This window comes from Sinohyriopsis cumingii, chromosome 4 (genome assembly GCF_028554795.1).
Source record: "Sinohyriopsis cumingii isolate HCF-2022 chromosome 4, ASM2855479v2, whole genome shotgun sequence".
Taxonomy (NCBI): Eukaryota; Metazoa; Mollusca; class Bivalvia; order Unionida; family Unionidae; genus Sinohyriopsis; species Sinohyriopsis cumingii.
This window is the reverse complement of record NC_142964.1, coordinates 80,459,161-80,472,642: the sequence shown is the minus strand read 5'-3', so window position 1 is coordinate 80,472,642 and position 13,482 is coordinate 80,459,161. Positions and strand designations below refer to the sequence as shown.

Below are 13,482 nucleotides of genomic sequence, written 5' to 3'. Positions count from 1 at the left end.
AGTGAGGAAGTCGGGGAAATTCTTTTTCTTTGAAATTCTAACCCTTTGCAAAATATGAAACTGTAGAGCCCCACCAACACTAAGATAGTCTGCAGTGTGGTAGTTTATAGCAATATCTAAAGACATATAGCATCATGTTCCACCCAGTCATATTATCCCGAGACCAGGCCAACCAGTCTTAAATAAATCTTTGGTATGGCTTAGCTGGGGTTCTAACTCACAACTTCCCGCATCTGATCCTTCTTGATATCATAATGCACATCAAATACAAAATCTGACTGCTCCATTGGCCAAATGGTTTGAGTATCAGCCTTGGATGCAGGAAGTTGCAGGTTTGGTTCGAACTCCAGCCAAGTCATACCAAAGACTGATAAAAATGGTATTCGTGGCTGCCTCACTTGGTGCTCAGCATTAAGAGGTTAGTGCTAGGACTGGCTGGCCTGGTGTCAGGATAATGTGACTGGGTGGGACATCAAAATACATGTCTGAGTCATAATGCCCCAGTGCTAGACATCACTATAAGCTGTCACACTGCAGACATCGTAGCTATATGACTAAAAATTTTTTTAAAGCTATGTTAATATATCCAAATCACACACACGCACGCACACACACACACACAATCCATGAATTCTTTAGGAAGTTTTTGGACAAGATCAAACTTATCAGTAAAGACAAACTTTCAAGTCAAACAGGGGTGACAACTCAGTCAAAACAGTTTAAATCTAAAGCAGGCTTTTGAGCAACTGGCATTACTGACCACTTAGAAAAAAACCCACTGCCTCAGTCTGGTGCATAAACACTGTAAATGATGCACTCCCAGTACTTTCATGTGAGAAGTCATTTGTAGTACTATTTAAATTGAGCATGGCAATTTGACACAAACAAGCTGCCTACATAAAGCATGCAGTTTCTAAGAAACTGCATCACTTTCGAACAGACTTAGAATATACAAATGATCATCAATCTAAAATGAAGAGAAAGCAAACTCGTATCGTTAATTTTTGCTGGCCCAAATCAGTAAAATCAGTTAACAATTTGTCCAAAGATAAGAATACTGCTATCAAAGCAATAAAACCCCAACACTGATTATGAACCCAGTCTGCAAGGAATCTTTTCAAAGAAAGTCAAAATCTGTTAACAAAAAAATGTGATGGGTCAGTGCAACACTTATGACAAGATTAACATATTTAATCACTGGAATGAATTGCATGTATAAATCACATATCTTGGAAACAGAAGCATAATTTAGTACTCTCTAATCAATCAATCTCTAGTTTTATTCTTACTCTATGAAAAATAATATTGTTCTGTTTGAGAAATAATTTGTAGATTAAGCAAAATTAGCCAGTACATTTATGATCCCAATTTAATGACTGGCCAAACTGTGGAGAAGTATGGCCCATGGCAAATTCCTGGTGGCCCATAAATTCCTGGGGCCCATGACAAATTCCTGGTGGCCACTCCTGTAAATCTTAATGAGCCAAGACTGAATCCTGTAAAAGTTTGATCCACAGAAGAGAAAATCAGCTTCATCTTGAAATCAAATTTCTGTCCATAATTGTATTCAGTCTTCTGTAGTCCATCCAGTATGCAGCGATTGAGCAAATCCCACCCCACCCCCAATGCATAAAAGACCAACATGATGTACATAATGGATTTGGTTAAGTGCTTTATGGCATAAAAACACAAGAACACTAGAGTCTAATGTCCTGTGCAAGGACACACCACTGTCGCTCACCCAGGTTGATCCTAATGGTAGGATTTGAACCTGCACACTTTTTTTACAAGTCCACCACACTAACCACTGAAGCTCCCATTATCCAAGACAGATGACATTAAATGTGTTTGCAAACGAGTATGGCAGTAAAATTTTAAAACCTTCAACATTTCTGTGTTGTACCTGTGAGATTAGAGTTGGCCCTATCTCATCGATACTGTGGTCTGGTTTGAGAGACTGCAGCTCCCTCAACTGACTCAGAAACTTCTTATGGATTTCCATCAAGTCGTCCAAGCGGGGAAAGATACGGTCCACATACGTGCATGGCAAACCCAGTTCCACCAACATGTGTTCTCGAAACAGCTACAAGAAATGTTAAACTGATGATAAGAAAGTGTTTATATATATATATATATATATAACAAGTCATAAGCAAACAGTATACCAGAATCCATTTAATATTGCAATGTATTTGGAGTTTAAAATTTTTCCTTAATATCAACATTTTTTCTCCAGCAAACAGAAATCTCTCTCCTCTGAAAACATAAGGAATTTTGATCTTGAAGCAAAATTCCAATCTGTAGATCATGACAACACCGTTGGAAAATAGGCTGCTTACATCTCATGTCCCGCTAAAGCAGGCTCGACAATAAAAATGATTTTTCACACTGAGTAAAACAACTCAAGGAAACTGCAGGCAACTGGCTTGATCTAATGACCCCACTGGAATTATGAAGTTAACTATTTGTCCTTTTCTGAGAATCCTGTAATCCCATGGCCCAGTGGCATCTCTGTGTTTATTTTGGACTAAATATGTTTCCAAATGTGTACCTACCTTATTAAGAATTACTAGAGTTTTGCAGTGGTGTTTCTCTGTCTGTATCAACTCTGGAAATAAAAATTAAACTTCATCATCTATGAGAAATATCGTGCTAGATTTAAGAGAAAATGCTTTTTATTTCAAATGACTTTACTAAAAACACTACAGCTGGCACTTACACAGAATATCTCAACTTCAACAACATTTTTAAATTCAAATTTCCATAATAATGCCAAACAATTGAAACTAAGCCAACATTTAAAAAATGTCCAATCTCTATTACATTTTTCTCTTGGAAGTAAGTCATCTTGAAAAAATAGCCACTTAACATGTTTATTGCATATTCACATACAAATTAAAAGTGAACACAAGAAACTTGCACATTCACAGAACAAGTGTGATGTGATGTTATTTTGATTTTTTACGTAGCTTTAACAATTTTTCAGTCATATTGCTACGATGTCTGCAATGTGGCAGTTTATAGTGATGTCTAGCACTGGGGCATCATGCCGCAGACATGTAGCATGATGTCCCACCCACTCACATTATCCTGACACCAGGCCGACCAGTTCTAACACTAACCTCTTAATGCTGAATGCAAAGCAAAGCAGCTGTTACTACCATTTTTGTAAGTCTCTGGTATGACTTGGTCGGGGATTGAACCCATGACCTACCGCATCTGAGGTGGACGCTCTAACCACCACAGAACAAGAAACACATATTTCTGAAATAATGGTCACATCCAAACGTAAACTGGTGTATTAACGGAACACAGAATGCTATCAATGCTGCAGTGAAATGCAAGAATGAAATCATTCTTTTATGTTCTTGTAATATACAGCTAACACTCATTTTAATGTGCTTCACTGTAATGCAACCCCCGATGTAAATCAGTACCACATTGAACACCTTTACCATAATCATACCAATGTATGCCGGCCGTAACACGAGTTGAAAAAACAACATGAAGTAAATTGTTATATTATTATTTCCTTTTGAAAACACTATTATTTAAGAAAAATATTGATCACTCCCACTAGAGTGTGGGTTGATATTTAAAGATAAAACTTAAAATCCTGTTCTCAACATACCAAGATTAGGTACATACTGCACTTGTCACCATTACATGATTCAGTTATCGAGTTGAACTACCACATTATAACAATAGCTGTAGATTAGTAACCTTCAATATAAAGAAACTATTTTATAATTATCTGCTGATATTTTCGCTTGAAAATACACCTACGCTGAATGTAAGCCATTGTAAAAAAATAAGCAAAATAGAAGTCACTATTGATTAATATAAACCATGACCTTTTTTGTCAAGTTTTATTTGGACATGTTAACCCCTTAAATGCATATACCTGCAAAAGGTAATCATCAAAAGCCATAACATCAAAAAATTATCTTAAAATATAATAGTATAATTTGGTGGCAGAACAAAATAGGGAATTGATTATATACAGATTCCCAGATGGAGACAAAATGTTGATATGAGTTCCCATTTTGTAGGAGTATCAATAACAAGATTTGCAAGATGGCTGCCATGGTGGCCATATTGGATATCAGATTGGCACCTTTTCATTTTGAATTAGTAAGACTGCATACGAATTCTTTGGTGAAAGCAGATGATTGATTGATATGACCAGTCATCTAGAAGAAGCAGTGATACGATTTTTAAGATGGCTATTGTGGAGGCCATATTGGAAGTCAAATTTGCATCATTTTCATGTATGACCAACTAGACATCATCTCTCAGCGCAACACTCCTAAGATGATATAATAATTCATTCAGTAGTAGTGACAAGATTTTCAAGATGGTCATGGATGACTGTGAAGTGTCAAATTCATTTATGACCAACCAGGCATCATAAAAAGTTGGCAAGTTAAAAAAAACAAACAAAAAAACCCATGTTGACAACCAGGCATCATAAAAAGTTGCCAAGTTAAAAAAAAAATAAAAAAAAAATCCCACGTTGACATAACCATTCATTTAGAGGCAGTAGCACAAGAGTGTCAAGACAGATGCCATGCTGGCTATATTGGTTGTACTAGCAGCACGATTTTCATTTTAGGACCAACCAGGTACCACAAAAGGCCCTCTGGTGAATTCCCCATGTCAGTAGGACTTTCTTTTCCAAGAGTAGCAACAATAAAATTGTAATGATGACTGTACTCATGGCCATATTGAATGTTAGACCTGCATTGTTTTTAACGCAAGACCACACGACAATATAAGGAATCTTTCAGTGAAATCCCCATATTGATATTAACATCCATTCAGGAGAGTGATGACAAGATTCTCAGGATGTCAAACTAGATGCAGCACCCTTTTTATTTAGGACCAACTACACCAGGGAGGATTGTCTGTGTACAATTTCATGGCAATTTTCCAAAAAGGAAGTGGCATTTCACACATGTTGAAATTATGTAATAATTACAAGAGATAGATCTATTCTTACTGCTTGGCAAATTAAATAGATAAAAATGTGTTCTCAAACTAAAAAGCTTGTCAAATATTTTGATGCGTGTCACTAATTTCAGAAGGAGCAGTGATAATAAACTGATGGATGACATACACCAGACAAAGTACCATCCCATGAACTCTTCTGCTTGATCACCACTGAAGGCAAACAATGGACATCAGCAACAAGCACTAACATTATCATGCTCCATGGCGGAACTGATGAAATAACACATTAACGTCAGACTTGATTAGAAATGCAGATCAATGAGGCATAACATATTTTTGACACAAGTCAGCTTGCTGCCAATTATTAATTAATTCTCAAAAAGCAATTACTGCAGCTGGGTGAAATTCTATAGGTCTGTGAACATATTATTTTTATAATTAATTAATTTGAGAGGAAACCAGAGAATTGTGGAAGGCTAATACTATTGCTAAACGGCAGCAAATCCAAAACTAAAATTGAGACATTTTTCTGGTAAATTTAGTATTTAGGCATATCAATATTTTCTTTTATGTCACAAATTGTTATACCTCCTTTAAATATTTTATATTAACTTTCATATATAAATATATGGACTTCTTATCAATTTTCAGGGAACGAATGTCCAGCAAGGGTCAAAAGTTCCTTTACAAGGAAGGAAGGATACATGTATGGATAGATTGTTAGACAAAATATCTCAAAACTTACCCCATATTGTGTCCTGTCGCTTGATGTCTTTTGCACCCATCTTCTTGAGTAACTGAAGGAAAAAATAAAGCTAGATTTATTCACCCGCTATTGAGAAGAAAACCCCAAGCTTTAAAAAAGTTCACAAAACTTGAAAAGGATGCAACGACTGCTTCCTTTAACAGCATAAAGGTTGAATTAGCTTATTTACATACTGTATATACTAGCTCATAAGTAGAGTCCACCTGTGAATGTCATAGACCATGATCTGCCACTGCTAATGCCAGGAGATCTGGGCCTATGATGTTTATTCAACTAATTACATATACCAAACTGCATAGGACCTGATCTGCCAGAGCATTAAGGGACAACAGATGTGGTCTGTGCATACGAGTATATATTGTATAAATACAAACATGCCTGCCAAATTTAATTTCTCTATGTAAAGTGATTTTGCACAATCAGTCCAACAAATGTTTTAAAAAAAGTTTTAAAACATATAAAAATGTACAAAAAAATGGAGAACAATTTTAGTGGTATGAGAAATTCAAGCAGGTCATTTACAAATCTATACAAACAAACCAACCAAATTTAATTTGTCTAAGTCATTTCTGTACAATGGTGACAAGTTGCTAAGGGAAGGTGGGCAGGCTGGACCAAATCAATGGTGAAATAATCTCAAGATTATTGCCGAATGAATTTATATTTATTATAGTATTAAATGACGATGGTTGGGTGTTTATCTATGTGTAAATTTTACCTAATCACTCACAAAGTAAATAAAGTCTGAAGGATGTTTTGTTAACTTTGCAAGTGATTAGATAAAATTTACACATCAATAAATACCCAAACATGATTATTTAGTTTTTATGATTCCAATTTACTTCCCTTTCACCAGATCAACATGTTTCATCAACAAAACATTCACTGTTATGTAGATCAAAGTTTTCTTCATTAGCCCCTTAACACTGTGACAAAATACATAGCCCAATCTTCGCTAGACATGAGTCATTGATTCTTGATACAGTAATATAGGGTAGAGTGTCAAAGCAGGTCATGCCAGTTATATATTATTATTTTAATATATAAAACAGTGGTTGATACCATTTATACCAGGCTATTTCTTTTTATCTTTCTAGAATTGCATTTGTACATAGCACGTGTTGTTATAGCGTTTGTTGTTACCTTCTATGCATTTCAATCTTTCAAAAGCAAAGTTGTGCCCATTTTTAGAGAGATCCCTTGCTTGATATATGACACTGACCTTTAATAACAGCTGCTGGAAAACATTGCCATGGCGACATGGCATAATTTCTGAAGATTGGCTTCTAAAGCCAGCCATCTGGATTCGTTGGTAAAAGGGGTGAGTGTTGGAGTGCATGAAGGTCTGTGCAATTACATTGTTTTAACTTTTAATGGTCGATTTTAATCTGGGGTTCGTAAATTTTGATCACAAATAATATGAGTGGGTGGGTGGGGGCTTGTTATTATCAGGGTGTAAGGCATTGATATAGATAAAACTTCATACTGAATGACCTGGAAACATGGAACCAAAAGTAGTCCGCAGAATCTGCTGATGTGTAAAAAATTCCAGATCAGTATCATCTGACTGTTTGCATCCAATCAAAATGTAGAAAACACAGTTCATTCATAAAAATTGGAATTATCTTTAAATGAAAAAACAAAAGTATTTCAAGTGTTAAAATAAACATTTGGTATAGAAATTAAAATTTGGAGAAACCTTTTTCTCTGCAGTGACACTCCATGTTTCGGACTCGATAATGTTCAGCTGGTCAAGTTCATGGTCATCATTCCCCGATTCTGGTGTTGCTCCACCTGTATCAGAAGACGACAAAATCTATTAAAATTGATAATCTCTATCTGCAACTTAATATCAGTGTAAGGTCTAATAACTTCATAAGAAAAGAAAGGCAGAAAGAGATCAAGCATTACAGACCACAAAAAATACAATTTAGCAGAAAATGTACCATACATATCAGTGAAAGTTTACCAGTCAAAAACACCAGCAGAATACAAAACTTTGTAAAATTAAAATGTTCTACCATTGTCATGGTGGGGGAGGAAATATAAGTCAAAATATAACAATAGTTTAAGACTAAGATTAGGTATTTTTGTGTAATGCCTCCACCCCCAAATTTTTCAATACTTCGGTGTTGGTTTTGCAGTATTTTTAATTTGTATTTTTTTCATTTTTATGTCTGTCACTTTTGCAATTTACCATGAATTTTCCAGCAATGTACCAGAGAAAAGAAACTATCATTATTTGCTAAAATACATTTTTTCAATATTTTTTTCTCTTCTCATTGGAATGTAGAAAATACAACATCATATTAAGATTTTAGTGGTACCTGGGTAATCAAACCATAAAATATGCCTCATTTTTAAAGGAAAGAAACACCGAAACTGATTATATTCATATCGGCTCTTCTCGACTTATAAACTGTGGAATACAGTTCATCAATCCCTGTTCTTACACAATTTCGCCCTCTCCAGTTTCACAGTGTGCAGAAAATAACATTCCACAAGTGGTTATTTCCAAAATCTGTTGTTTTAAAAAGCTTACTTCAGTAGAAAGGATCAAACTAGTTCAGTCTCTTTTACAAAAGAACAATTCAGTGTCACTTTGTGCAGGTATGGACAAAAACCATCTTCTTAGACATCATAGATGATAGACATTTTCAGTCATATCACTATGTTGTCTGCAGTGTGGCAGCTTATAGTGGTCTAGAACTGGGGCATCATGCACCCCCACCCCGTCACATTGTCCTGACACCAGGCTAACCAGTCCTAACAATAACCTCTTAACACTGAGCGCCTCCAGAGGCAGCTGTCAGTATCCTTTCTTATAATTCTTTGGTATTGGAGTGGTCAGTTTAAACTCTGATGTTTATAATCTACAAACTTGGTGTCAAAAGCCTGGTGTCAAAAGGAAACTTCAGAAATGAAAGTGCCCTCTTTTTTTAAATTGCTTGCATTTTAATTGCTGTACAAACCCACAAAAAAATCAACTATTACCATCTGAACTTTATTATAAGCATCATTTATCAAAATATTCAAGGTGTGAAAATCACAGGTGTAGACTAGGTAACAGTTAATCAACATCCAGTCCAGGAATACCTCTAAAAGTCTGTAATAAATGTTCATAAAACATCACCGTTTTTCTTGTTCTTTATTCAAATTTATATCTGTCATCTTACATCCACTTACGAGCTTACACAGTAATCTCTCAAAATCATTAACTGTTCAGGTGTTGCTTATGAAATATATCCTTGCTTATTTCTGTGTGTTCTGAAGAACAGAGTTGATATATGTTCAGCTACCCAGTAAAAACCTATATTAGATTTATGCACTGAACCCATGCCATGACCAATGAAAACAAAAGTGTTTCACTTCATCATGTGCGACAAGCTTCCATTTTCTCTTTTGATAAAATCCACCTCATTTTCTCTCCGATCTGCATAAAGATTCATTTGATCTATGATCATAAAATAATATTCCTCACCTTAAATGTCTATATGCTTGGAATTTTCCAGTTCAACATTTAATTTTCAAAATACCACTGAAAAAAAGTTTCACAGACATACTGTTATTTTTCTTTCCAGCCATCATGTACATTGGATTTGAAGTCAACATCATTTTTATACTCAAAATCACTCACTGATATTTCCAGTAACCATTTCCTAACTTCAGTAATCTCATCTATTTAAAAACTTCCAAAATTCTTGTCAACACTACTACCATTAGCCCATTGCTGCCTAGGAATTAATGCTTTAACTGGCATTTGTAAAACTTCTTTGTAAAATGCATGTAAAACTATGACAGATTGCCTGATCCAGGGCCCAATGTACCAAACAAAATCTATATTGATAGTGCAACTTATGTTGTACTTGATGGGTTAAAGAATGCAGTTACAGAGGCACTCTCTTGGCTTATATAAATTGTCAGCATGCAAGTGTTTGAAATTCTAAAAGCTAAGACCTACCATCAATCTGATCCAGAGACTCTGTTGATTGGGAAATGTTACCATCTCTAATGCTGCAATAGAAAACAAAATATCAGAAATAAGCTTGCAGACTACAGGGAACAGGATGTCTGTGTTCCAAAAGTTATACTACTATAAACTGTGTGTTGCATCTGCAGCAAAGTAACCATATCACTGAACAACTTTCGCTTCATCATAGGTCCTTCTCCTTCATCCTCCTGCTGGGACCAATCCTCATTTCTAACATGAAGGATAAGATCTTACCCATCTTTTCCCCCGAAGTTTCAAGTTGCATACATGGGGACAGTCCTCTCACGTGTCTAATTCTATAGTATGATTCGCGGTATGATTGGGGTAACTAATACATATTTTTCTTGAATTTACTGGTATTCGAATGAGATCAGGAACAAATTGGTCTTAACAACAAAAAAAACTGCTTCCACACCAAAAATTGGTAAAGAAGCATAAACTGAAAATGAGAAGTTTTATCAGGTAAACTACGGCACATGTACGGCAGCCAAAAATCTTGATTGTAACCATGTTACTCTTTTACAGGTGACACACGCTCATTCATTTCGTAATTAATTCAGAAAAAGTGGTACGCTGTGTAAAACAGCTTGCCGACTCCTGATCTATACAATATATGCCATAATTATAGAAGACTATGACAAACACACATTTTTGTTACTAAGCTTGGATCTACAACTGGGTAAAATTATAATATTTATTGATAACACTCACTTCAGCTAGTCTAGATGTCTAACCTTTGCAGAATGAATGTAAGGCCGAGGCTGTCAATTCTAGAATGAGCATGACGCGCATGATCTAAGTGCTGTATTACATCACTCTTGTATTCTTCCTTATAAATTGCAAGGTGTTATTAATTTGTCATTTTCTGATCCAACATGTTTTGAAGTTTAAAATGATCCTACTCCTCTGACATTTTTCTGTCATGTAATACCCAAGAGTCACATCGATAAAGCCGATTTTACTTAATATCTGATACCAATTTTTTAAAAGTACAGACTCATCAGAATTATCATAAAATAATTAACTTCTGAAGCAAATTTTGAAACTGAATAAACCCATCTGTTTTCTTGGAAATGTGCTATAAATACAAGATAAGGAATGTAAATGGCAGTCCACAATGGAAAAATGCAGTCTTGGGCTATTCATATGCAGAACTCTAAAATCTTTTAAGAATATTCTCAAATTTATATTATGTCTGCATGGTGGTGGTGGTGGTTTGATGCTTTTAAAGTAATACAGGTAAGTAATTTAGTGTTGAGGCAATTGGAGAAAAGTGTATTGCCTTGGTAACTGAACCAATCAGGTAGGATTTGAACCCGCACCCTTTTAGTCACAGGTCCAGCTCACTAACCACTGTGCCACTGCAGCTTATATGATGTGTGGGAATAAAGAGAAGATGACAAAAATGACCTAAATTTTTCATAGTTTATATTTTGTTAAATGTACCATAAAAGGATAATCCATACAGGCTATAGTGTAATGATTACACCAAAGCTCAATGGCTGGCATGTTTGCATATGGGTTTACATCAGTGACCTTTGTTTTGTTTTTTTATCCGCAATTTCACTTCTGAAACTTTATGCAATCCAATGTTCATCTAGTTTTAGGTATATCTGATAACAATGTATGCAAAATACTTCAGACACAAACAATGACTGCACCTACTTTGACTGATCACCATCTAGCCCTGAACTTGCGGAGTCTGTCTCACCCTCTTCAGTAATAGCACGCCTATAAAAAATAGAGTAAAGATTTCACTTTTTGATGTCATCAACAAATTTGACTGCATTTTTTAGTCTTGCAAATAATGGATATAAAAAGACTGATCCAAAATAAAATATTAGCAATGGGTAGATGAGCTATCTTGGGTCATAAGCCTTCTAATGGATTAAACATCAGCAAATGGGCCTATTCTGCCCAAGTATTGAGGAAAGGCAAACAGGGGGCACAACTCCTGTAAATTTCATAGAACACTGGAAATGAAAGTCACTTGTGGTCTTGTTTATATAGAACTACATGCCAATCTGCTGCAAGTCCAACTGTCCTTGGAAAAGTTAAGCAACAGAAATGAAAGCAAGAGGGACAGGAAATCAGGGGATATCACTCCTATAACTGATAGCAGAAGGGAGGTAACTCATCTGATATCTCATCAACAAAGACCTGCATACCAAACCAAGTTAACATCCAACAGTTCCCTGTATAGATATATTGTGGAAAACAAACTGCAGACAGCTGGACAAACAGATGTGATTACTACAAGGCTCCACAATCTTCGTTGAAATGGATCCATATACAATGTAAAACTAATCAGAATTACAAATTCAGAGACATATTTTAAACAGACTTGGTAAGCCAAGGATGTTTTCTTTCTTGCTCAAAAAAAAAGATGGAAATATATGTATCTCACCTATTAAGTGCTGTTCTGAATAGTACTGTATATACTCACATATAAACCCATAGGTAACACCATAATACATTTTTCACAAGACGGACTTTCCAAATAAATCAAAGTTTGAATGAACCATTTAAAATGGCACAAATAACACAGTTTCAAATGCAACAATGGTTACAACTTAGTGTAGGAAAGATGATATCAAATACACATTTTTCTGCACATTACAAACAGCCATTTTTTCTATAGTACATCTAGTAAGTTAATCTGCCTGCAGTTCAAAGAATATTCCTAGTGTGACTATTGGTAGAGATATACAGTATAGATTGTTGATAGCAATTCAACTGGGACTATATTTTTATGATAAAAGCAAACAATGTTATAACCATATTTAATGATTATTTTTAAGAATGTTCATGTAAGTCAATGTTAATGACACTGGACATGTATGTAGTAAACAATTTATACTGGTATAATTAGTGTTATAAAAATTAATTTAAATATGTAACTGATTTCAAACAACATCTTACTGCTTCAACACAAGTCCGAAGATCCTCCTCTACTTGGGTATAAGCACATTTAATGCCATTTCCTAGATATCTTTCCAGAAACAGTTGTACTACGATTTTTTCCTGATTACAACTGATAGTTCCAACTGTTAAACGTGGCAACTAAAATCAGAGATATCCTTTCCCAATAACCTGATCTATTCCTCGTTATCATTTGTAGCTTTGCCTCTGGAGAAACATATTTTTCTGAATGGCATATTTTCAACTCTTTTAAAAAAATATAAAACAGCCAGAATTCAAAATAAAAACCACAGATTTACTTCAAGATTTATGACACTGGTAAATAAAATTCATCAAAAGAAACTGTCAGAAATTATTAAGCTGTATTCAACTTTTTATTAGGCTAATACAGAAGGATAACCAATAGTTATTTTATTTAATCACAAAAGTAAAAAACAAAAACATTTCTTTTCATGCTTCAATTGTATCGAATCAGCAAGCCATGATTTGAATACCTTTATTATTTAAAGGACCACCATACCGGGTTTTGGCTTATCTGGTGATAAAAATGATCATCTTTTTTAACCTGTGTTCAGCATATCAGGTGATAAAAATATGACAATCAAGCAAATTTTCTCTGACAGACCAAAAAGATCAAACGCTTTAACCACTTAAATGCCGTAACAAACGAACATTATGAAAAGGTTTCGGAATATATAGTAACTGGGAATCTGGCTCTGTGAATTAAACATTAACATTGTAAGCTTGATACTTTATCTACTAACATAATAAATAATCTTTAATGCAATTCCTAATATAATTATACCATATATACTCACTTACAAGTCAGGTCCAACTGCAAACTACACAG

The 13,482-nt window shown here is 34.9% G+C and overlaps 1 protein-coding gene across 13 annotated transcripts in view; it reads right to left on the bottom strand.

The window, feature by feature from the left end:
* The window catches only part of LOC149801529 (rho guanine nucleotide exchange factor 28-like), a 318,392-nt gene that overhangs the window by 68,465 nt on the left and 236,445 nt on the right, over positions 1 to 13,482 (bottom strand). For all 13 annotated transcript variants that reach the window (XM_089955712.1, XM_089955716.1, XM_089955715.1 and 10 more), the window contains 6 exons: positions 11,376 to 11,441; positions 9,681 to 9,733; positions 7,419 to 7,513; positions 5,699 to 5,750; positions 2,556 to 2,608; positions 1,904 to 2,083 (listed from right to left, as the gene is read on the bottom strand). In XM_089955712.1, the coding sequence (XP_089811838.1) occupies positions 1,904 to 2,083; positions 2,556 to 2,608; positions 5,699 to 5,750; positions 7,419 to 7,513; positions 9,681 to 9,733; positions 11,376 to 11,441 (499 nt within the window). The remainder of the gene's footprint in view (positions 1 to 1,903; positions 2,084 to 2,555; positions 2,609 to 5,698; positions 5,751 to 7,418; positions 7,514 to 9,680; positions 9,734 to 11,375; positions 11,442 to 13,482) is intronic.